Genomic DNA, 27,964 nt, shown 5'->3' with positions numbered 1-27,964 from the left:
ATTTAATATATATAAAGCACTTAGAATAGGCCTGGCACTTAGAAAGCATATGGACAGGTTAACTCCTGTTGTGTTGGTTACTTCTTGTCACTTCTGCCAAGATCCTAGTAGAAAGAGATAAGCCTTGGTCTTAGATGGCTGGGAACAGTATACAGCTTTGTTAATGAGATCATGCTCCTCACTGCTCTCATGCCCCATCTCAGCAGACAGCAGCAATCCAAGACTGCTTAGGGTTTGGAATTACAAAACCAAATTCCCTGCTCAGGCTAAAGTTGGTCTGAGCAATAGTAAGGGCAAGGCAAAGAGAACAGACAAAAGACAGGGACCTGAATGAGCCAAAAATGAGACTTTACATCTCACAGCGGAAACAGGTAAGGTGTTTCCATACAGTGACAAGAGAGTAGACCAGCAGCTGCCTAGAGAAGGGGTGGAGGAGGGTTGGATTTCAAAGGGTCACCCCTTTTGGGGGTGATGGAAATGTTTACCTTGATTATGGTGATTATTTCACAGGTGTATATATTCGACAAACTTCAAATTGTATACTTTAAATATGTGCAGTTTCTTGTACTCAAATTTTACTTTACTAAACAAGCGAGAGCAAGAGGTAGAAGCGGCAATATCTTTTGTGACATATCCTTGGGAGTCACACACTCATCATTTCTGCAGCATTCTATTGGTTACAGGGAACAACCCTGATACAACATGGGAGGAAAATACATGGTGGTTTGCACACAGGTGGTGAGGATTGTTGGATTCATCCTGGATTTCTGGCCCATCTCTCTATGTAGAGAGAATAGTATGTACAAGGCCTTGAGGTGGGCTGGCATTCCAGAAAGGCTTAACTGATTAAGGCTACTCACCTCTGCTGAAAAGTGGACTGTTACCTGGTGCTTTTTTTTTTTTTTTTTTTTGAGACAGAGTCTTGCCCTGTTGCCCAGGCTGGAGGGCAGTGGTGCAGTCTTGACTCACTGCAACCTCTGCCTTCCAGGCTCAAGCGATCCTTGCACTGTAGCCTCAGTGCAATGTATTTTAACATATCATCTGTCACATCTTCCAAAATTTGAGCCCCAGATTCTTCAACACTTCAGTGGGTTAGTTAGACTAACCACTTTCAATGCCTCAGTTTTCTAATATGTCAAGTTCTCCTCTGACATTATGCTTTGGTTTATAAAGAGTTAAATTATGAGGAGTGTCAGCACGTTTACAAGCAGATGGGATGGAGTATGATTTAAGAAGCAAGAAAGAGTCTTGTTTTTCTTAAATCTGAAAGCACAAATTTCTGTTCACTCTGCTTTAATTTCTGACACAAATTTCTGTTCACACAAATTTCTGTTCACACAAATTTCTGTCCCCAAGTCTGGTCCTGGCTGGAGAGGGGAGAAAAAAGAGAAGGAGAGGGAAAAGCACTGAGCAGTTTTAGAATTTGAAGAAAATGTTTGCATATTTTAAGAAGTTTAACTTAATTTTTTAAACTTTCTATAGATTCACAGGAAGTTGCAAAGATGGCATAGAAAAGTCATGCGTACCCTGTACCCCATTCGTCCCACTAGCAAATTTTACATAATTTTAGAGCAATAACAGAACCAGGGAGTTGGTATTGGCAAAATCCACAGACCTCATTCAAATTTCACCAGCTTTGCATGTACTTGTGTGTGTATGAGTGTTTGAAGTTCTAGATTTGAATGTCAACCACCACTACTAAATCATGTACCAAGATATGTAAAGGGAAGTTTGAAACAGGTCATTTAAGGGAGAGAGAGTGAGAACCATAAACTGTTCATGTTTAAGAGACTCAATGTGGAAATTGGCTAATCTGAAGAAACAATTGATGCACTGATATGGGAAACTGCACGTGGTGAACAGTGGAGTGAGATATTCCTATTGAGGGATCCCATGAGCTTATTAAAGATAAGAAAATAACTTTTATTTTATTATAAATAGACTCTAGGTAAGACCTTGTCTGCCTGAAGAATATCAGAAAACTAAACAGTGCCCTGAATGCTTGTACCTGGTGTATGGCCAGGCAGGAGTAAGCTGGAGCGTGTGGAGGGAGGCAGCTAATAGATTGAGAGCTCCTCTCCGCTGTGGCCAGGTTGCAGGATTTCTGAGTAAGAGTGCTGTGGGCTTTTGGGGCAGGGCAATTTTTTGTTGGGTATATCTTTTTTTTTTAATCCTTTTTTTTTTCTTTGAAAGAAAGAAAGAAAAAGAATAAAGAAGAGGAGGAAAAAGGAAGAGAAAGAGAGAGAATGGGAGTATTGCTTTCTTGCCCAGGCTAGAATGCAGTTTAGTAATGGGTATTGAAAACCTCTTTTATACCAATAATTATACTTGATGTAAACAGGAAGGAATAAGGGAAGAAAATAACAAACGAGCAGCCAACCAATATTTCATTTAAACCTATGAAATGCTATGCGATTACCGAGGAGTGATTTACTTCCAATTATGTAGTCACTTATGGAATAGGTGTGAGGTGGTAATGTATGTTTTATGTATTTGAAGTGGAGAGTTTTATAAATGTTTATTAAGTTTACTTGTTCCAGGTCTGAGTTCAAGTCCTGGATGTCCTTGTTAATTTTCTGTCTCGTTGATCTATAGAATCGTTAGCTCTTCTTGTTACATTGATCCTTTTGCCATTATGTAATGTCCTTCTTTGCCTCTTTTGCTCTTTGTTGCTTTAAAGTCTACATTATCAGAGGCGAGAATTGCATCTCCTGCTTTTTATTTGTTTGTTTTTACTCTCTGATTGGTTGATAAATCTTCCTCCTTCTCTTTGTTTTGAGTCTTTGTGTATCGTTGCATGTGAGATGAGTCTGGATGCAGCATACCAATGGGTTTTGGCTTTTTATCCAATTAGAATATATATAACTTTAATACTGGCATTTGATGCTAGCTGGCTGTTTTGCCCATTAGTTACTGTAAATTTTTCGTTGTGTTAATGTTCTTTTCTTTTTGATATATTTTTGGAAAGGCTGATATTGGTTGTTCCTTTATATGTATAGTGCTTCTTTCAGAAGCTCTTGTAAAGCAGGCCTGGTGGTGGTGAACTCTCTAAGTACTTGTTTGTTCGCAAAGGATTTAATTTTTCCTTCGATTATAAAGCTTAGTTTGGCTGGATATGAAATTCTGGGTTGAAAGTTCTTTTCTTTAAGGATGTTAAATATTGGTCCCCACTCTTTTCTGGCTTGTAGGGTTTCTGCTGAGAGATCTGCTGTAAGTCTGATAGGTTTCCCTCTATGGGTAACCTGCCCTTTCTCTCTAGCTGCCCTTAGTATTTTCTCCTTCATTTCAACCCTAATAAATCTGGCAATTATGTGCCTTGGGGTTGGTCTTCTTGAAGAATATCTTTGTGGTGTTCTCTGTGTTACCTGGAGTTGAATATTACCCTGCCTTGCCAGGTTGGGAAAGTTTTCCTGAATGATATCCTGAAGAGTATTTTCCAACTTGGATTCATTCTCTTCATCACATTCAGGTACACCTATCAAATGTAAATTAGGTCTTTTCACATAGTCCCGTATTTCCTGGAGACTTTGCTCATTCCTTTTCATCCTTTTTTCTCCAATCTTGTCTTCTCGTTTCATTTCACTGAGCTGGTTCTCGACTTCTGATATCCTTTCTTCTACTTGATCAATTCGACTGTTTAAACTTGTGCATGCTTCGCGAAGTTCTCGTGTTGTGTTTTTCAGCTCCATCAATTCACTTATATTCCTCTCTAAATTGTCCATTCTCATTAACATTTCGTCAAACCTTTTTTCAAGGTTCTTAGTTTCTTTGCATTGGGTTAGAACAAGTTCTTTTAATTCACAGAAGTTTCTTATCACCCACATTTTGAAACCTGCTTCTGTTATTGGAACACACTCGTAATCTATTAAGCCTTGTTCCGTTACTGATGAGGAATTGCAATCCCCTGTAGAGGGAGAGGCATTCTGATTTTGAGTATTCTCTGCCTTTTTACGCTGATTTCTTCCCTTCATTATATATTTATCCGTCTGTTGTCTTTGTAATTACCAACTTTCTAACTAGGTCTCTGAGCAGACGTCCAACTTGTTGATTCCCAGCGCCGAAATCTGAGCAGTCCACTGTGCCGGCCAAAATAGCGGTGTTAAGATTGATGGTGCTTTTCTGCCCGGAAATCTCCGGACTCTGCACCAAAAACTGGCGCGCGAAGGCACCAGCAAAACCCCTGCGCCGGCCGCAAGAGTCGCCCTGGCGACCTGTGGGGCTCCTCTGCTGGGAATCTCCTGGTCCGTGAGCAACAAATATTCGTCTGAAAGTGTGGCATCCTCTCATTCTCTGCGCTTTCACTGGGAGCTAGGAGCCCGAGCTGCTAATGATCAGCCATCTTGGATCTCTCTCCAGGTGTATCTTTACATACTGCCCAGATCTTTAGCACTCTGATGGCACCCGGGCTAGCTGGCACTATGGCAACTGTGCATCCAACACATTTCTAAGAGCATCTAAGGGTTGTGAGAACACCCTCAATCAAAAACCACAAACCCTTTCTTGTTCTTGAGGAAAATACTCCCTCCCTAGACTTCCTCAGTCTCTGTTTCCACTTATAGGGTCTTCCCCCTTCACTCCCCGGGACTGCCAATCTTGGAGGATCTGGAATTTTAAAGTCATTTTTGTATGATGCTTTTGTTATGGAAGGTGGCAATTGCTTACACACAACTGCCTTCATCTTAGCTGACCTGCCATGATTGGGCCTGACTCCCAGACCATCAAAAGTGACCATTATTAAAAGGAGAGAAGGCAGGGTACCATTCTATTACATCTGGAATTAAAAATGAAGGCTACCAGTTATAGAAAAGACTTTGGGGCCCCTTGGTTGGGACTTTATTCGAAGCATTTTAATGATACTCAGAGAAGATCAATTTATTAAATGCTAGCAACTCTCATTTTAACATTAACTTGGGAACTTCAAGGAGGTTTTAAAAAATTAAATTTTAATTTTTAATTTTTGTGGGTACCTAGTAGGTGTATATATTTATGGAGTACATGGGATACTTTGATACATGCATGCAATGTGTAATAACCACATCATGGTAAATGGGATATCCATCCCCTCAAGCATTTATCCTTTGTGTTACAAACAATCCAATTATACTATTCTAGTTATTTTAAAACATACAACTAAATTATTGACTATAGGTACCCCATTGCACTATCAAATAAGTAATATTCATTCTTTCTGTTTTTTGTACCCATTAACCATCTCCATGTCTCCCCAACCCTCCCACTACTCTTCCCAGCCTCTAGTAACCATCCTTCTATTCTGTATCAAGGTTTAACTTTCAAGGAAAGGCGAATTCAATCAATGTGGGCCTATCGTTTCTTATGTCAACACTAAGCTATATGTTGCAGACTCTTCAAAAGAAGCATCAAATTTGCTACTTTATTTTAAGGATTCTATAATATATTAACCCCCAAAATAATTATAAAACAATTTCAGACATAGTTCAGAAGTAATTACAAAAAGAGGTGAGATTAGGGAAGAGACGACTGTGAGTCCAGATAACCCAAAAAAGCTTTTTAGAGAAGGATGAGGGTGGGGAGGCAGGTAGGGTTTATAATAGGATTAGAAAGAGAGAAGAAACAGCTGTTTAAGGAAATTTGATTACTGCAAGTAACATTCTTTAAAACATTTGAAGAAAAAGAAAAGTTTAGTAGGCAAGACTGGAAAAAGAAAACATTGGGGAGGGAAGTCATTGCTTCTTTCATTACTATAACCGTTTTAAAGTAACATTTAATTTCAGCCAAGGAAGAACATCCTTTGATATTAGAGCATGCAGGGTATTCTAGGAAATAAAGAAGATGAAAGTTCTACTGCATCAACGCCCACAGCTTTCTCCATTTGGCCACAGGTCGTTCTCATCCATGGCCTAGTTTCTATGCATGCTAACTGGGTCCCTCTGAGGCTTGTGAATAGAAAACCCTCTTGCTTTCAAATGCTTGAAAACAAGAAAGATGCTACTGTTAATGCCTCAAACACATGTAGGTATTTAGTGGGAAGTAATTAAGTGTTTTGAAGCTCATTTGAAACGGAAATTAATCAAGAACAGTATTTTACTATTTTGTGTATTAGAGTAGGCAAGACTTTGGTATTTTCATTACATTCTCTGTTTTTATTTGCTGTTTATATGACGATGTGAATCACGGCTTGGGTAAGGCGAGGATTTGACAGCAAGCCAGGCTTTGATTGCCAAACAGACACTTCAGCTGAGAGTAAATTTGTGCGTGGTGGAATCAGGTTGTAAGGTGCCACCATAGCACATGGCTTCAGTCTTTTTTCTCTAGTTGTAAAAGGACCTTGTCCCCATGGAGGGACCATTGTCTTGGCTTGTGGGGTCTTGAGTGATAGCCACACTCTTCAGCACTCTTTCGACCTCATGAAAAGATACTGAAACTTTAGAAGAGGATGTTCTTTCTGAATGGGAATGGAAAAGAGGGGCTAAGCATCTCTTCTCCTTGTCACCTGGCCACTGATAGTTTCCCTGTTCAGAGAGGAAATAATGTAGTATAATATGTAGCTTATGTTTGAATCAGATTTTTTTAAAATATTGTAATTTTATTTATTTTTGGTAGAGACAGGGTTTCACCATGTTGCCCAGGCTGGTCTCGAACACCTGAATTCAAGCAATCTCTCCGCAGGGTGTGGCGCACGAGGGCTTGGGCCGCGCAGTGCGACTAGTGGGGCCGCCGGTGCCAAGCCCCTCGCGTCCGAGCGGCTCCTCCTCCTGACCTGCTCTCTGGGCGGAGCCGGGGCGGTACTGCGCTGGGCGGGCCGAAGGGGCGGTGCTGCTACCCTGCAGGGCGGCGACGCGGCTCTGGGGCTGACTGTCTTCTTCCTCCGGAGCTGGGCGTGCGCGGCCGCGATGAGCTGGGAGCTGCTGCTCTGGCTGCTGGCGCTGTGTGCGCTGCTCCTGCTCGTTGTGCAGCTGCTACGCTTCCTGCGGGCTGACGGCGACCTGACGCTGCTATGGGCCGAGTGGCAGGGGCGACGCCCAGGTGAGGACCGGCCAAGGCCTCTCTCGAGTGGGAGGCCGGGCTCGGAGCTGCCGAGGCTTGTCTCGATCTCAGCCGGTTCAGCGTTGATCCCAGGTCCCTTGCAGGTTGCATGGAGCTTCCCGAAGGCGTGACTACGTCTTGCGCAGGGGCTACCGGTTGGGGAGGAAGAGGCCAGGGCTAAGAAGCCCCTTTGTCTTCTGTCCAGGTCGAAAGACTTGCCATTCAGGCTAGGAAACCTCTCCAGGGAGTGCCAATATAAGAGAGCGCTGGAGTCGGCGGGGCCCCTGAGTACTCTGACTTCTTAGGCAGGACCCCAGGGATTTCGGTATTGTCTCAGAGGATGATACTTTGAGAAACAGTGACTGTCCCCCTGCGTTTGTAAGGGTACCTCCTTTGTAAGGACTGGAAGCCCGGTCTTTCTACAGTCTGAAGTTGTCTTTCCTCCACTTCTTGCTCTTGGATTTTTGCAATAGAATCTGAGATAATCCAGAGTCACTGGGATGAAAGTCAAATACCAGAAAGAACTGAAATGGCAGTTTGCTGAAGCTAGATCATTATTGGCATACTGCCTATCCCACTTTTATCTGTGCCTTGCTTCGTATTTGACATCGTGTATACTTGCTGTATGTTGGCTGTGTGCTCAGCGTTTTACACACATAACCTTTAACTTTTACAACAATTCTTAAAAAGTAGGCGTTATTAGTCTTCTTTTCCAGATAGGGAAACTGATGTTCAGATAAATTAAATGACCTACTGAAAGCTAGGCTTTGGATCCTTAAGGAGTTGGGTAAGTAAGGTTTCCCTGGACCAAGTTTCTGGTATAAAAATACTCAAAGCATGTTACAAAGTTTGCTTCGAAGAGATAGTAGCTTAAAAGAAAGACTATGTTGAGGGGGGTGATATTGATCCCAAGGTGAGAATTGGTTCTAGTGGACCAAAAAAAAAAATCTGCTAATACAGTGGTTTGTGCCCCTCCAAAGCTTAACCCTACCCAAGAAAATGTTATTCCTTAGTATTTCATTTTTCCGGTTGGGTTTTCTTGGGTATAGCATGTGCAGCACTGACACTGAGGTCACAGAAAATACACAACACAGGCGTGACAGCAGTGCTACAAAACTATGGCAAGCGATTGGGCTTTCTCCTTCTTTTAAAGCAGGAATCCCAAATACTGCACAATTTCATTAACCATGGGCTTTCTCTTGATTGATTGCTGCATCTCAGTGGGGGAATGTGCATGCCTACTGGCTGCTATGCTGCCTTGGAGATGTTGTTTGTATTTGATCCTTGGTGCTTTTGTGTTCACTTGGACTTGGAGAATTAAATGAAAATAGATTATATTTTATTATTTAATCCTACAAAAAATATTCAACCCATCAAATTATGTCAAGTCCTAAAAAGGAAAACTATTGACAACATCTGAATATCTCTAAGCTACTAAAAGTTATTTTCTCATATTAAGGAAAAGTTAAAAGTTAAGAAAGATCATTGAAAATTTTAAGAAAATTATTTAATGTTTTCAGTTGTCTTTTGCTGGAAAAGAACAGTTTAAAGGATTTTAAATTTAGTTATATTGCTATCATTTTGTAGTTATATAATTTGCAAATCTGCACATGCAGTTTGATAAATTGCTGATTATCTAAGTAAATAAGTTACATAACAGTTATTCAGTAAAAATCTGATGTGGTGGCATGTACCTGTAATCCCAACTACTTTGGAGGTTAAGTTTGTAAGGTCATTTGAGCCCAGGAGTTCAAGACCAGCCTAGTGAGACACTGTTCTCAAAAATCATAAAAATGTTTTTCAGCAAATACAGTTATAAAGTTAGATGTTAATAACTTTTAAATTTTAATTTAATGTTTAACTTAATTTTAAAATTTAGTTATATGCTTACATTAACTAAGAAGTTGTTTTCTGTTTTTTTTTGGTTTTTTTTGAGACAAGTCTCACTCTGTTGGCCAGGCTGGAATGCAGTGGTGTGATCTCAGCTCACTACAACCTCTATCTCCCGGGTTCAAGTGAGTCTCCTGCCTCAGTCTCCCGAGTAGTTAGGATTACAGGTGTGCACCACCATGCCTGGCTAAGTTTTATATTTTTAGTAGAGCTGGGGTTTTGCCGTGTTGGTCAGACTAGTCTTGAACCCCGACCTCAGGTGATCTGCCCCACTTGGCCTCCCAAAGTACCGAGATTATAGGTGTTAGCCACCGAGCCTGACAGCAATAAGATTTATAGAACTCTTTTTATGTATAAAGCACAGCTATATTTATAATACATAAATGATATACATTATATCTATGGAATTAACATTTCACAGGAGAGTTTTAGGGAAAAAAATGTCTAAAAAGACTCCTGGTGGAGGTAGGGAGTGAGAAAAAAGAAAAGATTAAAGGAAAATTGAAATAGACTCAGATTCCCAAAACAGCTCACACTGGAGAGATGGGCAGACTCTATGAAAATGAAAAAAGAAAAAAAAGAAAATATCCTTCTTGACTTCTCTGTAAGTTTATTATTTTTTGGTCACTTAAAAAAACAGCACACTAATGTAATACAAAAGTAAAAAATACAAAAAGATATACAGTAAAAAGTAAAGAGCTTTCTCTGACCCGTATGCCCAGCTACCTATTATGCCTCTCTGGAGGCAGCCACCATTTCCTGCCTCCTCTGTATCTGTCAAGAGAAATTCTGTGCATTTCCAAACATACATTTCATATGGTGAAAAAAAATTTTTTTTTAAATAAAAAGGATCTTGCTTTGTCACCCAGGTGGGAGTGCAGTGGAATGATCATAGCTCACTGCAGCCTTGAACTCCTGGGCTCAAGCAATCCTCTCACCTCAGCCTCCCCAGTAGCTAAAACTACAGGTGCAAACCACCACACTTGGGTATTTTTAAACTTTTTGTAGAAACAGGGTCTCACTGTATTGCCAGGCTGGTCTTGAACTCCTGGCTTCTTCTTATCCCTCCTCTCACATCTCTTATCCCAGCACTTTGAGAGGCCAAGGCAGAAGTGGTCCTTCCGCCTTGCCTCTCAAAGTGCTGGGATAAGAAATGTGAGTCACTGAGCCCAGCCACACAGGGTGAAATATAAGGGTGACTAATTTTAGACATTCAAATGGTCCAGAAAAGTCCATGGCACAGTCTAGAGGAAGAAAAATTTCAACAGCAGCACATGTGAGCAAAGTTCAGGTTTTCGTTTACAGTAACCTTTATAGGAGTCAACTGTGAAGTGGCTACCAGAAAAGATTAGGCATCCTTGGGTGGCATTTGTAGACTTCAGTGTCTGAAGCAACAACTGCAAACAACGGGGTGTCTCCTGAGTAGCTGCTTGTATGTGCCGAACTCTGAGCTGGTTACTGGGGACACTGCAGTGACTGAGCCATCCATAGTCCAGGCCCTCATAGACCCTACCTTCTGGGGGACAAGAGAAGTGATTTTTGTCATCTCATCCTGCTCTGCACTGTCCAGACCCTACGGAATCCCATGTGCTTCCCTAACCAGCTCCCTTTAATAAACGGGAACATTGACCAACTAGAATTAGTGTAGGTGGGTGTGAGCAGAAGAGTAAGGAAATCTGATGCTATGTCCTGTGAGGGAAGGTAGCAGAAATTGGATAGGTTTATTTAGCCTTAGAGAAGCAAGAGATGAAAGGACTTAGGGAAGACATAATGGCTGTCTTCCCTAACAGTGGTGAGGGACTGTCATTTGGAAGACAGATTTGATTTCTTTTCTTCCTGAAACAGCTTTTCATAAAACAAGAAAGCAGAGTTCCAACACAATTTAAGTGTCTATAAATTAGGTCACAAAAGGGATACAAAATATTTGCAGTATTACTATGTATTCATATAGCGAGTCATTCTTACACCTATACATAAGATTATTCCATGATTAAAAGTAGCCCAGCTCTAAAAACCATAAGCTATATAAGTGGATCCCTTTTCCTATTATAACATTTTAGTATTACTTCTGATATGGATTCCCTTAACAAATTGAATCTACAAACTGAATTTTTAAAAATTGTTAAAGGATGACTAAAACTCTGTAAACTGAGTAGTTGAGTTTACAAAAAATTCTGGGAGAACAAGTAGGCTAAAACTGAGCAAGATTATCAATAAGTATACATCTAAAAATCTCCCATTTTTCACAATTCTGATACTAATACATTCTTAAGGAATTTTGCAAAAGTTGATCTGCTGAGTAGAAATAAACCTTGAGACCAAACTCTTTGTAACTGTTCTCTTCCAGATGTGGTCAAACTTGGCTGGGCGCAGTGGCTCACACCTGTAATCCCAGCACTTTGGGAGGCTGAGGTGGGCAGATCACTAGAGCTGACAAATTCAAGACCAGCCTGGGCAACATGGCAAAACCACATATCTACAAACAAATACACACAAAAAAATTAGCTGGGCATCATGGTGCACACCTGTAGTCCCAACTACTTGGGAGGCTGAGGTGAGAGGTTGGGTTGAGCCTGAGCTGTGGAGGTTGCAGGGAGCCAAGATCATGCCACTGCAAACAGCTTAGGTGATAGAACCAGAACTTGTCCCCACCAACTCCCACCAAAAAAAAGGTTAGTCAAGCTTAATCTACTCTCATATGTTTCCCAAAAGATCTACTTTGTGCCAGAGATACACAAATCTGGAGTGAAAATATTTGGAGCTGGTTACTATTGTATTTACCAAGTACTTACCCACCCTATTTCTATTTTTCCTTAAGCTTTTCTATTTTAAACACACACGAGCAGAATTTATATCTTTTCAGATACCAACTAGGTTATTTTATACAAAAGGATAAGTTGTTTTTTTTGTTTTGTTTTGCTTTTTTTTTTTTTTTTTTTTTTTGTGAGAGTCTCGCTCTGTTGCCCAGGCTGGAATGCAGTGGCATGATCTCAGCTCACTGCAACCTCTGCTTCCCAGGTTCAAGCAATTCTCCCTGCCTCAGCCTCCCGAGTAGCTGGGATTATAGGTGTCTGCTACCACACCTGGCTAATTTTTGTATTTTTTAGTAGAGATGGGGTTTTGCCATGTTGGTCAGGCCGGTCTTTAACACCTGACCTCAGGTGATCCTCCTGCCTTGGCCTCCCAAAGTGCTGGGATTACAGGCATGAGACACTGTACCTGGCCAAGTCTTCCCAGATTGACAATTCAGTTTCAATGAAAAATCTTCATTTCTATAGCCTCTTTTTGTTTTTAATTGATTAAAGAGAAACCAGCAATTCTATCTTAGTACTAAATATCACAAATGAGAAGCCCTAGATGAGAAAATATCTTCATTTGGTTAAGTTTCGAAAATTAAAGTTCTGTTAACTCTCAGAGATGATTAAGTATTAAAATTGCTTTTACAAAAGTGAAACCAATTTTTTCCTAGGGGAGGGGAGATAGGAAGGAAGAAGCCAGTAGAGAAGGGGACCAAGAAAATGGACATGGTACATGAAGCTGTGCAGCCAGTACCTGATTGTGGTACTTTTTCACAGCATGATGGTTATTTTCTTGTATATCTTACTAAGCCTATAATAAAAGACAGGGCTAAAGCCACAAATCAGAGCAAATTTGATAAAACATTCATCTTTAAGTGTCATAAATATGTGCAATTCTAATTAAGTCTCCAATACATTTGCACATTCTCATAGAGTGACATAATACAAACACTTATGGAAGTCTCCTGTTAACGCTATGAATGTTGCCTACATCTGACTTTAGCTTCATAAATAGTCAATGAAACCACAAACAGAGGTACTATCACTTTTGAAATCTGTCCAACGTTTAAAGGAAGTTCAGCAGCAATTCCATAAAACAGAAGGGCTTTAATTCTGTATTTTCTTTTGTTTTTTCTTGATCTCTTGACCTCGTGATCAGCCCGCCTCGGCCTCCCAAAGTGCTGGGATTACAGGCGTGAGCCACCGCGCCTGGCTTTTCTTTTCTTTTTTTTTTTGTGTGTGTGTCAGTTGTTTGAAAAACACTAGAAGCTGACATAAAGTCTTCTGTGTATTGTCCAAGAACTTGGTTTTCTGATTTTAGCTTGAGATTTTCTTCCATAACTGCATGTCCTCTTACAGAGAGATCTTCAAGTGTATGTTGGAGTTCCAACACTTGATTAATAAGCTGTGTTTTTCCTCCATTTCCACATGATTTTCAGCATCAACTGCATCCATGTCGATATTTGTCATCTTGGGTAACAAACTTTTGGGCCTTGAATACAAAATCCTTGATGAATGTTTGAGGTGCTGGGAGGAGGGATGAGGAGGATGCCTCAGGCTGGACACTTGGACCCACCGACACTAGAAGTTTGACTTCTTTGTCGAACCACAAGGCAAGATTACTGCCCACTGCTGCTGGTTGCTTATCACATCAATATAAAAAAGATCCCTTGAATGAAAAAGAGATCTTTCCCTTTTCCCGAAAAAGGAGCTAAAGCTTCAGAGATAATTAGCTTCCTCATCCTGTGTGGAAATTAGAGATGGTCAAGGGCTTGAGAAGAGAATTCTCAAACTGGAGCAGGAGTTGAACTATCACTTTCCTTTCAACTCTAAGAATCTACTTTCAGGGGTTCCTTAAGGGAGACCATTATGTATATCAAATTCTGTGGGATCGGGAAACAAATGGTGCTAAATAAAAAAGTTTCTTCAGGGTGGGAGAACGGGGCCAGAACTGTGACTGTATTAAAGGTTTACATTGTCAGCTTTAAATAATATTAGCTTATTTGTATAAGTATCAAGAAGTCTTTGTTAGCTCGAGGCTAGTTAGTAAATCCTTTGGTTCTAAAACAAATGATATTCACTTTTGAGTCTGATTATTGCAGTACTTGGGAACAGGTAATCAATTATTGAATAAATGATTATCTGAGTAGTTGTTATGTTGCTCTTGATAAAGTCCTATAGGAAGGTTGCTCAATTGTGCCTTTTCACAAAAGTACATTATATGACAGGACAGCACTGTAGCCCAGACATAGTATTTGGGATGTTTCCATCCTTAGCTGAGATTTTTTTTTTTTTTTACACAGAGCTGGAGTGCAGTGGTGCGATCTTGGCTCACTGCAACCTCTGCCTCCTAGGTTCAAGTGATTCTTGCACCTCAGCCTCCTGAGTAGTTGGGATTACAGGTGTGTGCCACCACAACCAGCTAATTTTTGTATTTTTAGTAGAGACCAGGTTTCATCATGTTGGCCAGGCTGGTCTCAAACTCCTGGCCTCAAGTGTTCCACCCACCTTGGCCTCTCAAAGTGTTGGGATTACAGATGTGAGCCACTGTACCTGGACTTAGTTGCGATATTTACATGAAACCTTTTTCCTAAGGACAAGTGGCATTTTCTTGAATATCTAAGAAACAGTTGGATTTTAAAATGTTAGTCATATTTAAATGTGTATATCATGAAATAGTGGACATTGTGGCCTTGGAGCTAGATATACCTGGGCTTATATCCCAGCTCTGCCAGGGTTCTTGGGTGTTTGTTTATTCAGTAGTTATTTATGGAGCCTTTTCAATATTCCACTCCTTGCTAGGCACTGAGGCCACAGCAATGAATAAGGTAGACAGGATCCTATGCTTAATGGAATCTACTGTCTCGTGGAGACAAATTAATCTCTGTAAACCTCAGTGACCTTTTCTGTAAAACTGAGATAATAATACTTTTTCGTACAGTTCTGGTGAAACTTTTAATAGATAATGTCTTAAGTACAAGGAAGTAATGTAAAAACGTTACGCCATTAGAATTAGTAACCTCATTTCCCCAACTGGAGAAGTTAGAAGACATACTTTATTAAGTGACTGTTACGTTTTGCTGTAGTAAAGTCCATCTTTAAAAACTTGAGCAATAATTATAATTGACATTTATTCAACACTGAGTATGTGCTGTATACTGCTCTGAATGCTTTCCATGTTTTAACCCATTTACATGAAAACCTTTTTCCTAAGGACAAGAGGTATTTTCTTGAATGTCTAAGAAACAGTTGGGTGTTCATTTCTCTACAATCCTGTGCCTTAATTCTTATTCATCATGTTTCCAGTTGTGGAAAATTAAAGCACTGAGTTCTCACCTGGGAGCATTTCAGTGCTGTGTGTGATGGAACTGGCGTTTGATCCCTGGCAGTCCCCAGGGATGGTACTGTTAACAATTAGGATTTAGAGCTGTTTGAAACAGTACAGTCATTTCCTGATTTTAACTTTTCTGATCTAAAATCAAAAATGTGATGTTAAGTGATACTTGTTTGATATTTTTGATGAATAACATATATTTTAATAAATAAGGCACACAGGAGCTACATAATAGTGACTTTACAGGTTCGAGAGACAGTGAATATAATCTCCTGCAGTGCAAGTTTTTCATTAGAGAAAGAATAAACCATTTGTCATTGCTTTAGTACTATAACATTTTTAGTCTTTAAAAGGAACATAATTGGACAAGCAGAGTGCAATATTCTATCTCTCTGTAATATGCATTTGTTCTTGGGTGAATTACTATATTCTCCTAAGATGAAAGCTCAGGCATCTGGGGAGCACTTTTACAAAATGACCTTGAGCTGATCGGCATCTGGCATGATTGGCAAGTGGGGAAAATATTACTTTAAAAATCTAGGATGTTTTCATCAACAGCACAGAACCAACCTCCATTGCAAAATATTAGAATAATAGAATTAAAAACTGGATGGGAGCTTCAGCCATCATCTAATCTGAATCTCTCATTTAATGGCAAAGGAAGGTTAGTCCAGGCAGTGACTATTTACTTAGCCTATTTATATAATTATCTTACCTATCATATTTATCTTATCTGTTTGTCATAGATAAATAGAGCCTTGGAGTGAAACCATGGGGTTATAAAGCTTACTTTGAAGTAGAGTCTGGGAAAGTCATGAAGGTTCTGGAATATACAAATACTTATAGCTGTTACCAATATGATTTATATTAATGCTTTTTTTAATCAAGAAGGAAATGTTTTCTTAGGATATTTCAGATTTTAAGCTCCATACATTATGTCCTCATATTTAGTGGTACTGTTTAAGGCTTCTTTTTTTTTCTTTTTTCTTTTTTTTCTAATCTTTGATTTATGAGTGTAATTCATTGCTTATTTTATTCCTTCCATTGCCACTCCTTCCACAGAATGGGAGTTGACTGATATGGTGGTGTGGGTGACTGGAGCCTCGAGTGGAATTGGTGAGGAGCTGGCTTACCAGTTGTCTAAACTAGGAGTTTCTCTTGTGCTGTCAGCCAGAAGAGTACATGAGCTGGAAAGGGTGAAAAGAAGATGCCTAGGTAAGCAGATCTGAAATAGCAGCAGTGTTTCCTAGAAATAAAATCAGAATCCAAACTCAAATACAGTTTTGGGACTTTTAGAGAGGAGAGAGATTTCTCCCAGCTCTAAGATTTCCCAGATGCTCTTAGTGCTTCGTCTCACATCCTCTCCTTTTTGTCTTAATTGGCTGCCCTTGCCTTTTTCTTCTTTTTTGCCACCTTTCTATGGTTTTTTTGTACTGACTCTTGGCATTAGGGAGTGACCAACAATTCTATCAAATGCTGGTGGATTTTTAGTGACCAAGTGACTTATATTTTTGTCTTAGAGACAGAACAGTTGGGTTTTTATCCATGACATACATGTATCTGATTATAGAAGTTAGGAAGAATCCTTACTCATTAAAGTATCAGATATTAAAATCATATGGGATAAGACTTATATAGGATAAAAGAACAGAAATGGAATTAGGTTTAAAAAAAAAAACTTGAGGTGGTACTTTCATATTGACATAAAGGGCCAGTGTTAGTATTTTTGTTTGAGTTTTGGTATTGCTGTGTACACTTTTTTTTTTTTTTTGAATTGGGAGTCTTACTTTGTTGACCAGGCTAGAGTACAATGGCATGATCTTGGCTCATTGCAACTTCCACCTCCCAGGTTCAAGCGATTCTTGTGCCTCAGCCTCCTGAGTAGCTGGGACCACAGAAGTGCACCACTACGCCCGGCTAATTTTTGTATTTTTAGTGGAGATGGGTTTTCACCACGTTGGCCAGGCTGAGCTCGAACTCCTGACCTCAGGTGATCTGCCCACCTCAGCCTCCCAAAATGTTGGGATTACAGGTGTGAGGTACAACGCACAGCCATTATGTTCACATTGAAAGCAACCTCAAGTAATAAAGTTATTATTTTCCACGGAACATTTATTAATAATACCTAAACTGAGATAATTTTGAATTTTCCAACAGACCATTTTTTGGGTCATCTGTCTACCTGTCATTCTTTTAAATCTTTAACTTTGCTGATTGAGCTAACCACCCAGAAATGAGAGTTAGTTGCCACAGTAGTGCTTAGTAGGGCCACAAGTCCTCTTTCATGATACTGCTTTCAAAGGCCTGTTGTGTTTTTGCACTGGGCCACTTCCTTTGGTAGTTGTTCCTCTGCTGCTGCGACTTGCAAGTCCTGTGCTGGTGGAGTAGATGAACCGTGTCAGCATTTCTTACCAGGCACAAGGCTGTTTTCCTTTTATCTTGCAGATCTCTAGTGCAATCGTTTTCATTTAATATGGTTAATGTTTCACAATTAACCCTTTTGCTCATGAAGTCTTTTTACGTGTTATATTTTCTATACTTGTTTGCTTTTCTTTCTGATGTTATTTGTATTTCAAGGTTAGAGTCCAGGAAAATTAGTTTCAGTTGTTCTTCTGATGAACAGAAAGAGCCAGTTACAACTCACCAGCATGTTTCTTGGTTGGTAATTCCAGGCTTGTGTCCTTTTCCCTGTTTACCTCCAGGAATCCTTAGCTTCTGGAGAGAAGCTTCTATATGTCATTTGGTGGTAGGACTCTGAGCTTCTTACTGATTTTAAGCACAAATAGCTGTTTTGTGTGTAGAAGAGCAATTTAACTTTGTGAGCCTATCACAGACAAAGGTACCTCTGTACTTCTAAAGAAATTGCTCTAAAATTTTTGTTCTAGTTTGTAGTATAATCTTGATTTCTGCCAGAAATCAAATTGTAAAGTTAGACTGTATATTCAAGTTGAAGTGTGCCATTCTACTTCCTGTGAGGCCAGCCAGCTTTCTGTCTGATAAGACGTTGTCATATCACCACTAGTCCTCTTCCTGACCACTGAGAGGAACTTTGACGGGGCCACCCAGAAATGAGTTTGTTGCCACTCCTGTTGCAGGGTGGGGTGTTAATGGGAGCAGCAAGGAGCTTGATTGAACTTTGGAATGACTTCTACACAAATTTTTGTCTTTATTTAGAGAATAGCAATTTAAAAGAAAAAGATATACTTGTTTTGCCCCTTGACCTGACCGATACTGGTTCCCATGAAGCGGCTACTAAAGCTGTTCTCCAGGAGTTTGGTAGAGTAAGTAGCATCTTATATTGATACAGTCTTGCTTTGAAGTAACTGCAGAAGAGATTCCCATCCAAGGTGCTATCATCCAAAGGGCTTTAGGCAAGTGGGGTCCATGCAGTGAGATCAGGCCCGTGAATTAGGCCCCTTAATTTCTGAGTCTTTGGCATTATAGAATTAGTACTATTCGTGTCTTAACAAGTACAGATTCCTTCATGTAGCACAAAAGAAGCTTAAAATTCACGGCTGCTTTTATTTATTTTTTTTTGAGAGGAAGTCTCGCTTTGTTGCCCAGGCTGGAGTGCAGAGGGGTGAGATCTCCGCTCACTGCAACCTCCACCTCCTGGGTTGAAGCGATTCTCCTGCCTCAGCCTTCTGAGTAGCTGGGATTACAGGCATGCGCCATCACGCTCAACTAATTTTGGTATTTTTAGTAGAGACAGGGTTTTACCATGTTGGTCACGCTGGTCTTGAACTCCTGACCTTGTGATCTGCCCGCCTCAGCCTCCCAAAGTACAGGGATTACAGGTGTAAACCACCACACCCGGCCGGCTGCTTTTGTTTTTATGACAATTTTTAACTGTCATAAAAAGTCACCTAAAATAGGAATTTAATTCCACAGGTAAATACAGGTTTTTATTTTATCTTTTTAATTGGTGACTTCTGGAAATATACCATTGTTCCACTGATTCTTCACATTAACAATATAACCAACTATTCCCTAGGAATTCCATCAATCTATCCACAGGACATCCCCCAAATGCCCCTTTTCTGATTTTATTTTACTAGATCGACATTTTGGTCAACAATGGTGGAGTATCCCAGCGTTCTCTGTGCATGGATACCAGCTTGGATGTCTACAGAAAGCTAATAGAGCTTAACTACTTAGGGACGGTGTCCTTGACAAAGTGTGTTCTGCCTTACATGATTGAGAGGAAGCAAGGAAAGATTGTTACTGTGAATAGCCTCCTAGGTATCATAGCTGCACCTCTTTCCACTGGATACTGTGCCAGCAAGCATGCTCTTCGGGTAAGGCTGCTCAAACTCAACTCTGATAGAACTGACTTGATTGTGTATATGGTGATATTGCCATCAAGTGTGTGAGGCCCTTGGAACTGGGAAGTGATGTGGGGAGACAGAGACCTAAGGGGCCCTTTGGTAGAGGACACCCCCAGTAGATGCTAAAAAAGACTTGATCCACACATGCCTCTAACTTGTTGAACAAATAGGTATCGAGCATTGCATTGTGCCATGCACTACAACAGACCCGGGGGATATTAAGATGAAAAGATATGATTTCAGCCCTCAGAAAGTGTATCATCTAGCTAACATGTCACTCTTCACCTTACCCTTATTCTACCACATCTTCATGGAAAATTGGAGTCTACTTCTCCTTTCTTCTACATACATTTCAGGATATACTTTTTCCTTACCATTTCTGTGACTTCTTTTCCTCCCCCCTTGTAGCTGGTGTTTATTTTGCCTGGTCTAATTATATATGCATGTCAGAAACAGGTACATCCCACAGGATGATTATTCCTGGTCTCATATCCCTACTGGATATGGAAAACTTTTGACTGTATTCACTCTGGTTTCACTGGAAGAAGAAAATCCAGTCAAGGCAGAGGCAAGGAAAAAAGCTTGATTTGGATTGCATAGCTTACGAGGTATAAATATTAGAAATGGATGAATTTTTAATGGTGGCTTCAGACTGGATATAAAGAAATAATAAAGCCAATAGGAAGAGAATGATTAAAGAATTCACAAAATGTATATTTAATGCTGTTGAAGTCAGTTTAAGTAGAATATTTCACTGTTGCAATAATGAGATCCAATAGCTACATGGTCATCGTGGTTTCATGAAAATTTGGTTTTGGTTCTTTAGGACATCTTTTTTCTGCTGCAAAGTGCAGACGATTGCAGAAAGTGATGAAGCAGAATGCTACACTGATGATTTCCTCATATTTAGTAATGGGCATCACTCACTTCCTGTAGAGCAGTTGGGCAAGCCTCAGGCAGGCAGATGAGGGAGGACACCCACCCATCTGTTTGGCACCGTGTATCTCTTAAGATATGCCATATGCTTTCAGTAAACACAGATGAGCTGTCTGGCCTGCCCTCCAAGACTCATTATTTTATTACTAGATTTGATACTATGATAAAATGTGGCAGGTTGAGACTTACCAGGAAGCTTTTTTTGAAGAGCACATTTCCTTCTCAGATTCTCAGTAAGCTACAGAATTAAATTGTCTATCATTGAATAGTTTACACACTATACTAGATGTGATTTCAAACAAGGAGAGGTTTTAGTATCTGATGCATTGGCTTGCTTATTGTCCTCTCTCTCCTCTTTTGCTACAGAGAGGCAGAACATTAAAGTTATATGAGTTTTCCATTCATTTACCCAGCATTTTTTGTGTGTGTGGGGGGTCATCGCTGAGTCAGGCACTGTATCAGTGTCTGATCATAAATCCTCATAGCCCGTTTGTTGGGGTCAGCATTTCAGGGCTGATAACTGTTTAATATTTTTGGATCATATGTAGATGTACTGTGGGTTAGCTATTTAGGCTTTTCAATAGATAACTCAGCCTTATAACAATGTCTTGGAACATTTCCTAATTTAGGAAGAGATGAGAGGCAGTAGATTTCTGTTTACTCCCCATTGGTTTAGAAATGGCCAGTATCTTTAAGTCTAGAGGGTCTAGTCTGTTTTGCATAAGTCATTCAGTAGGCAATCATATTACATTTTTAATTAGCCATGTACCCTCTTTACCCAAAAAAGATAAATGTTTGCTAAAATGAATTAATTCTGTTAAAATAGTAATATAAATGGAAAAAGTTGAATTCATTCCTTGTGATACTTTCTATGACGTACTAATCCCATCTTCCTTACCTTTGCCCCAAACATTGGAATTTTAGACCACTTTGGGGAATAAATAGAAACCTGACCTCAGTGATTCTTAGTGGAGGATATACACCCTTTTTGGAGTGGGGAGAGGAGGACTGGTATGAAAAGGGTATATCAGAATCTTCAGGGATAGTTTTTTACCTATCTAGTGCATGCCTACCATAAAAATCATTGATGGCAAGAGCTATCACTATCAAAGGGGGTGAACCATTTACACCTGGAAAGAGCTGAGAATGTTTGTTGTAGATTGCCTCCAGCCTACAGTTGAAAGTGCCTAATAAGCTTGCATGAATACTCTACCTGTCCTTTACTCGCAAATTTTAGAACATATTTTGATAAATCATGAGATATGTGTCTGTATTTATTTGCCTTTTTTCTTTTTTTTTTTTTTTTGGCCTGTTAGGGTTTTTTTAATTGCCTTCGAACGGAACTTGCCACATACCCAGGTATAACAGTTTCTAACATTTGCCCGGGACCTGTGCAATCAAATATTGTGGCAAGTTCCCTAGCTGGAGAAGTCACAAAGGTAAAAATTTCTAGTTGGGAATAATTTGAATGTTTACTAGTTATATATTAGTTTTACATATTGGTGTTTTATGACTGTATATCAGGGTTGTCTTAGAACTGCTTTTTTGTGAACTATTCATAAAACAACAACTGCCATTATGAAAACTGTTTATGGAATTTCATGTGCTAAATGCATTAATAGTTTGATTTTTATTACTAAAGTGATAATTGTCATTAAGCACATTAAGGTTATGCAATTTTAATTAAAAGGAAAGAATCTTCATCTTTTAGTTAGCCTGCACTGTATTACCTGGTAAGCATGTGGTTTCTGTTAGGCTTTTTGAAATATTACAAATAGTTTATAAACTTCCATTAGTACCTATTGAGACTTCCAAGGGGCATGAAGCTCCACTAAAGGAACCACTCAACTAGATGGCATTTGAGTCCTTTCTAGCTTAAAGTTCTGTGAAATCGCATGGATAAATTCACTTAATTTTTAAATTTTCTTAGACTATAGGCAGTGGTGGAGATCAATCCTACAAGATGGCAACCAGTCGTTGTGTGCGGCTGATGTTAATCAGCATGGCTAATGATTTGAAAGAAGTCTGGATCTCAGAACATCCTTTCTTGGCAGTAGCATATTTGTGGCAATACATGCCAACCTGGGCCTGGTGGATAACCAACAAGATGGGGAAGAAAAGGATTGAGAACTTTAAGAGTGGTGTGGTAAGACCAATTTCTAAGTTTCTTAATAACATGTATCAATCTTGCAGGAAGCTACAGAATTTTCCAGTGTTAAACTTTCTGGCTGGGTGCAGTGGCTCATGCCTGTAATCCCAGCACTCTGGGAGGCCAAAGCAGATCACTTGAGGCCAGGAATTCAAGACCAGCCAGGCCCACATAGCAAAACCCCATCTCTACTAAAAATACAAGAAGTAGCCTGGCATGATGGTGCATGCCTGTAACTCCAGCTACTCGGGAGGCTGAGGCATGAGAATTGCTTGAACCCAAGAGGCGGAGGCTGCAATGAGCCAGGATGGTACCACTGCACTCCAGCCTGTTTTTGAGACTGTTTCAAAAACAAAAAACCTTTCTAACCTTCCACCAATCTCAATTTTATATATATATACATATATATATATAAAAAATATAAAAAGTATTTTATCCCCATGCATTATCTGTTGGTTTACTATAAATTATTACTAGTCTTAGAGAAAGAAGTGTTTTATAAGGTAAAATCAAAGATTGCATTTTTTTCTTCTATACTTACAGTCTGACCAGTGTGTGTGTCAAAATGCTCTTTCCCTACTGTTTCTCCCCACTAGCTCCTACCCATCCTACCAGTCTTAGCTCCTGTGTCACCTCCTTGGAATGGTACCTGGCCTTCCCTCCCACTTCTCCCCAGGACCAGGTGCATCTCATCCCCTGTGCTTTCCTGTCAAAGCACTTATTGCACTGTTAAAATAGATGCATGTGCTATGTAATACTCATTGGTTTTACCTCATTCCTGAAGTACTCTGCACATCTAAGATGTGCCTATTTTAAGGAAATATGCTGATTACTTATTCTTTCAGCACCCATTCTTTGCAGCAATTAGTTGGAGAATATTATTAACTATTTTTGAGAAATTGTGACCCTCAAAAGAATTTAGTTTGTAGACAGTATAGGAAATGTAATGAATTAAAAAATTATAGATGATTATGCAGCAAAAGATTATTGCTGAGGATGGTTTTTATTGCTAGCCTTTGATATGCTTTGCTACCACCTTCTTTTAGAAATTAATCAATAGGGATTGATAGATAAAAAGAGAATTATAAAACAGGATCATACTATACATACCTGCAAATATTTAAGTAATCCACAAATTATTAGACATTTAACCTGTTCCAACTCTTTGCAGGACAGTGAAAATGAATTAGGGGGAAAAAAGTTAAAAACACAAAATGTTTAAGAGACTTAAAAGGTTATCAGACTGAGTCATGACATACTAAAACATCCAGAGTGTGAAAAATCACAAAGGGTCTTTTCATTTTTTACCAAGTAGTAATGTGGAACAGTTTGTTTTGGGCTGAATCACTTATGAGTGTTTTGGTATTCTTGGGACTTGGTAGTGTGGATAGAAACTCTAAAGGTGGAGCGTCATCAAAGATTATGCCTGAATTTTAAATTTGGAGGACAGCTGATGCAGTGGCTTTGTGCCCTGTGATAGACTGAGTTGGGAGGGAAAGGCCACGTCATTACAGAGGAAGCACAGCCTCCTGGCAAAGAGCATGCAGCCTGGTGCTAGGCTACCTGAGTTCAAATCCCAGCTCTGCCACATGCCCTTAAAGCAAGTTACTTCTCTATCACTTAGTCTCCCCATCTATTAATATAAGGTGAAGATTAATGATGGTAATAGTGCCTAGTCACAGGATTGTTATGGGAATTACATGAGTTTAATATATGAAAAGCACTTAAAACACAACTTGGAGTGTTGTGTTAGCTATTGTGCTTTTTTCCCCCTTCTCATCTTGAGTTAGATATAGCAGGATATTCAGCTTCCTCAATGATCAAAACTTTCTTTATAATTGACAAAAATTATATATATTTAAGGTATACATTGTGATGATCTAATATACACTGTAAAATGATTACAGCAGTCAAGCTAATTAACACATCTGTCACCTCAAAGTTACCTTTGTATAGTAAGAACATTTAAGATCTACTTTCTTAGAAAATTTCAAATATGCAATACAGTATTATTAACTATAGTCACCATGTATACATTAGGTCCTTCGATTTGTAAGTTGTAATAATATGTTATTTATCTTATAACTGAAAATTTCTGCCATTTTTCTTTGAGACAAGGTCTCACTCTGTCGCCCAGGCTGGAGTCTGCAGTGATGCGATCATGGCTCACTTCCCAGGATCAAGCAATCCTCCCACCTCAGCCTCCTGAGTAGCTGAGACTATAGGCACACACCACCATGCCTGGCTAGTTTTTGTATTTTTTGTAGAGACAGGTTTTTGCTATGTTGCCCAGGCTAGACTCAAACTACTGGGCTCAGGCAATCCACCTACCTTGGCCTCCCAAAGTCCTGGGATTATAGGTGTGAGCCAGTGAGGCCACTAAATTCTTTTGAGGCTCATGATTTCTCAGAAACAGTTAATAATATTCCCCAACTAATTGCTGCAAAGAATGGGTGCTGAAAGAATGAGTAATCCACATATTTCCTTAGACAGGGGCATAGGCACATCTTAGATGTGCAGAGTACTTCAGGAATGAGGTAAAACCAGTGAGTATTACATAGCACATGCATCTATTTTAACAGTAGATGTGTACCCTTTGACCAAGATCTCCCCTTTTCCCCATATTCTGGCTCCTGGCAACCATCATTCTAGTCTGCTTTGAGTATGACTTTTTTAGATTCCATGTAAGTGAAATCATATAGTACTTGGTTTTCTGTATCCTGGTTATATAACTTAGCAGTAATGTTCATTAATTATCCATGTTTTCACAAATGGCAGGAGTTCCATCTTTTTATGGCTGAAAAATATTCCAGTGTGGAAGAATATTCCATACACACACACACACACACACCCCACATTTTCTTTGTCCATTCATTCACTAATGGACACCTAGGTTGTTTCCATATCTTGGCTATTATGAGTAATGCTAAAATGAACATGGGAGTGTAGATATCACTTCAAGATACTGATTTCACTTCCTTTGGATATATACCCATCGGTGGAATTGCTGGATCAGATGGTAATTCTAATTTTTTGACGAATTTCCACATTTTCTGTAATGTCTGTATGGTTCACATTCTCAATTTAAATAATAGGGCAGAGAAAGAACACATTATAGATGTGATTTTTTTCAGAGGGGAAAGAGGGACCAGGGACTAGAGAATTTAAGTTCCACTGTAGTAGTACTTCCAGAAATGTCCATATGAAGGTTATTTTGTTTTGTTTAGAGAATGTCTAACTAGCTGTAAAATATAAACATAATTTAGCAAATCTAGCATTTTTTTACACCTAGGCTTTTCTAAAAAATGATGGCCTTTTTCTTCCTACCACCATCTTTGAAATATTGTTTATTATACGGTATTACTACTTTGTCACTCTTTTTTATGATAAGCTGGGCATTCTGTCATTTCCCAAAGCAATTTTTACAACATAACACCTCATTCTTTACAGTCTGTACTGTTCCTCTTGCAATACTGGGGTTCAGGGTGCCCTCAGATCCCCTGAGAGGATGTTTCTCCAGGTTCTTGGTCTCCTGCCCTCTCAAGAATAAGAGAGGGGACCACAACACAGTGCACAGTAAATGCCAGACTCAAAAGTGTTTGTAGAAAGTGATTTTATTTAAAGAGACAGAGACTAACAGGAGAAGGAGAGAGAAACAGCTAACTCTCACACTGAGTGAGAGAATCCAGAAAGATGGAATCCAGGAGAGGAAAGCAGCTTCCACACTGAGTGGAAGGGAATAGAGAGAGATGGAGTTTAGGAGGAGAAGACAGGCTTCCTCCAGAGAGTGTGGAAGGGAACTCCAGAGGGGAAATCCAGGAGAGAGAAAGAGAGGTTCCACTAAGGGAGTGTTCGTGGAAGGGGACCCAAACATGGAGTCCAAAGAGGTGTGGGAGAAGGAGACTTTTAACCTGGGAGGAACCCCCACCTTCTCTAAGACTCTGGGCCAATGAAAGGAGTTCCTTAGAACTTATGCTAGAGTGATTGACTTTTTGTTTCTTCCCTTGCCCATGAAATTTAAATATAAACTGTTAAATCTCCCAGAAGGAGAGAGATGGGAGAGGGGCATGGCGCTGGGAAATTCTTGCCCTTAAAACTACGCGCCATTGTGGACCCAGAAAGAGAACACATTCCCTCCCTCTCCCCCATTATTTTCTATTTTATATATAGATATAGATATAGATATAGATATAGATATAGATATAGATATAGATATAGATATAGATATAAATTTTCTTATTGATATATGTTTATAAGCATCTAAGTTAACAAAATGCCAGTATAGCTTATTTCAAGCTAATAGTACTTGCTGTTAACCAGAATTTGCTTCCTTAGTCTAAGAACATTGTGCCTGGAACTTTGTTTTTATGAATCTTTATTATTTTTAGGGATGAAGAACAGTGGCTACACTGAATTTTGTATTATCATTATTTTGTCCTTAGTGCAAAGTTTTGGAAGTGGTAAATGCATATCTTCCCAAAAGACACATCACATCTTGGGGATTATCACATTGCCTTGTTTTATTCCTTAAGCAATATACAAAAAGTTCACAAAGAATTTTAAAGAGTTACCTCCCATATATTTCAATTCTACAAAATCTAACTTATTCTTTTTATTTATTAGGGCAAGTCAGTGTAGGTATGATATGCTGATCCAGAAAAGTCATTATAGAGAATTTAGCATTGCAGTCCAGTGCTATTTATCCCTTCTCTAAACCAGAGATGATGCTAAACTCATTGGAGATACTTTTGCATGCATCTAGAATTTTTGGCTATGATTTTTAAATTCTAATTTAAGCAGTTTCTCAAAATTTACAAGGATTCTTAATAGTGAACTATAGCGATACAGCTCCTCAAAACAGAAGGACTTAAATGTTAAAATCTGGGGTAAATAAGAGTAGGTACTGATTCATATTTCTGTCCCTCTTTTACAGGATGCAGACTCTTCTTATTTTAATACCATTAAGAAAAAACACGACTGAAAAGAGCACCTGTACTTTTCAAGTCACTGGAGGTAGAAATGGAAAACATGAAAACAGCAATCTTCTTATGCTTCTGAATAATCTGAGACTAATTTGTGATTTTACTTTTTAATAGATATGACTTTGCTTTCAACATGTAATGAAATAAAAAATAAAAAAGGTATTAACTCATACTATATTCTTTGATAAAATAACCTTTTAAAATACTTCAGCACATATGCTTAAAATCTAAGTTAACACACATCTGACCAAAGAATTATAGTAATCCATTTAACATGTCTTAGTCTGTTTGTGCCACTATAACAAAATACCACATATTTGGTAATTTATAAACAATAGAAATCTATTTCTCGTGACTCTTGAGGCTGGGAATTCCAAGACCAAGGCACCAGCAGAATTAGTGTCTGGTGAAGGCTGATCTCTGCTTCCAAGATGGCAGCTCATTGCTGCATCCTCCACAGTGGAGGAATGTGTGTCCACATGGTAGAAGGGACAGAAGGGCAAGAGGGGAAAAATTCTTTTAAAAGAGCATTTAATCCCATT

General features: G+C 39.3%; 2 protein-coding genes and 1 pseudogene across 7 annotated transcripts in view; 1 reads left to right on the top strand and 2 right to left on the bottom strand.

Moving 5' to 3' along the window:
• The window catches only part of PCNX4 (pecanex 4), a 98,097-nt gene that overhangs the window by 9,515 nt on the left and 60,618 nt on the right, over positions 1-27,964 (bottom strand). For 3 of the 5 annotated variants that reach the window (XM_064374897.1, XM_064374899.1, XM_064374898.1), the window contains exon 12: positions 7,380-11,371. The exons of 1 other annotated variant lie outside the window; for it this stretch is intronic. In XM_064374897.1, the coding sequence (XP_064230967.1) occupies positions 11,139-11,371 (233 nt within the window). In that variant the 3' untranslated portion in view covers positions 7,380-11,138. Of the gene's footprint in view, positions 1-7,165; positions 11,372-27,964 lie in introns of those variants that run through there. One more of the 5 variants, XM_064374901.1, reaches the window with a different exon arrangement.
• Positions 54-27,594, top strand: DHRS7 (dehydrogenase/reductase 7). Of its 2 annotated transcripts, none has more exons than XM_012462411.3 (7): positions 54-371; positions 16,090-16,242; positions 18,202-18,308; positions 19,086-19,325; positions 21,608-21,730; positions 22,222-22,437; positions 27,374-27,594. In XM_012462411.3, exons 2-7 carry the CDS (start codon positions 16,107-16,109, stop codon positions 27,419-27,421), a joined length of 870 nt encoding a protein of 289 aa, XP_012317834.2. In that variant the 5' UTR covers positions 54-371; positions 16,090-16,106; the 3' UTR covers positions 27,422-27,594. The 2 variants fall into 2 exon arrangements, with proteins under 2 accessions (XP_012317834.2, XP_012317833.2); XM_012462410.3 differs by lacking the exon at positions 54-371 and adding an exon at positions 6,841-7,005.
• Positions 11,281-26,439, bottom strand: LOC135274244 (short coiled-coil protein B-like; annotated as a pseudogene).

Source organism: Aotus nancymaae, unplaced genomic scaffold (genome assembly GCF_030222135.1).
Source record: "Aotus nancymaae isolate 86718 unplaced genomic scaffold, 86718_ANA_hifiasm-v0.15.2.pri h1tg000011l, whole genome shotgun sequence".
Classification (NCBI taxonomy): Eukaryota; Metazoa; Chordata; class Mammalia; order Primates; family Aotidae; genus Aotus; species Aotus nancymaae.
The sequence above is the reverse complement of the archived record's forward strand: the minus strand, read 5'-3'. Positions and strand labels throughout refer to the sequence as shown.

Excerpts from the sequence above, each read along its gene's own strand:
- DHRS7 (XM_012462410.3), top strand. The coding sequence starts at position 6,873 with ATGAGCTGGGAGCTGCTGCTCTGGCTGCTGGCGCTGTGTGCGCTGCTC. Across the intron at positions 18,309-19,085 it reads TTCTCCAGGAGTTTGGTAGA|ATCGACATTTTGGTCAACAA; the intron begins GTAAGTAGCATC and ends TTATTTTACTAG. Across the intron at positions 22,438-27,373 it reads AGAACTTTAAGAGTGGTGTG|GATGCAGACTCTTCTTATTT; the intron begins GTAAGACCAATT and ends CCTCTTTTACAG.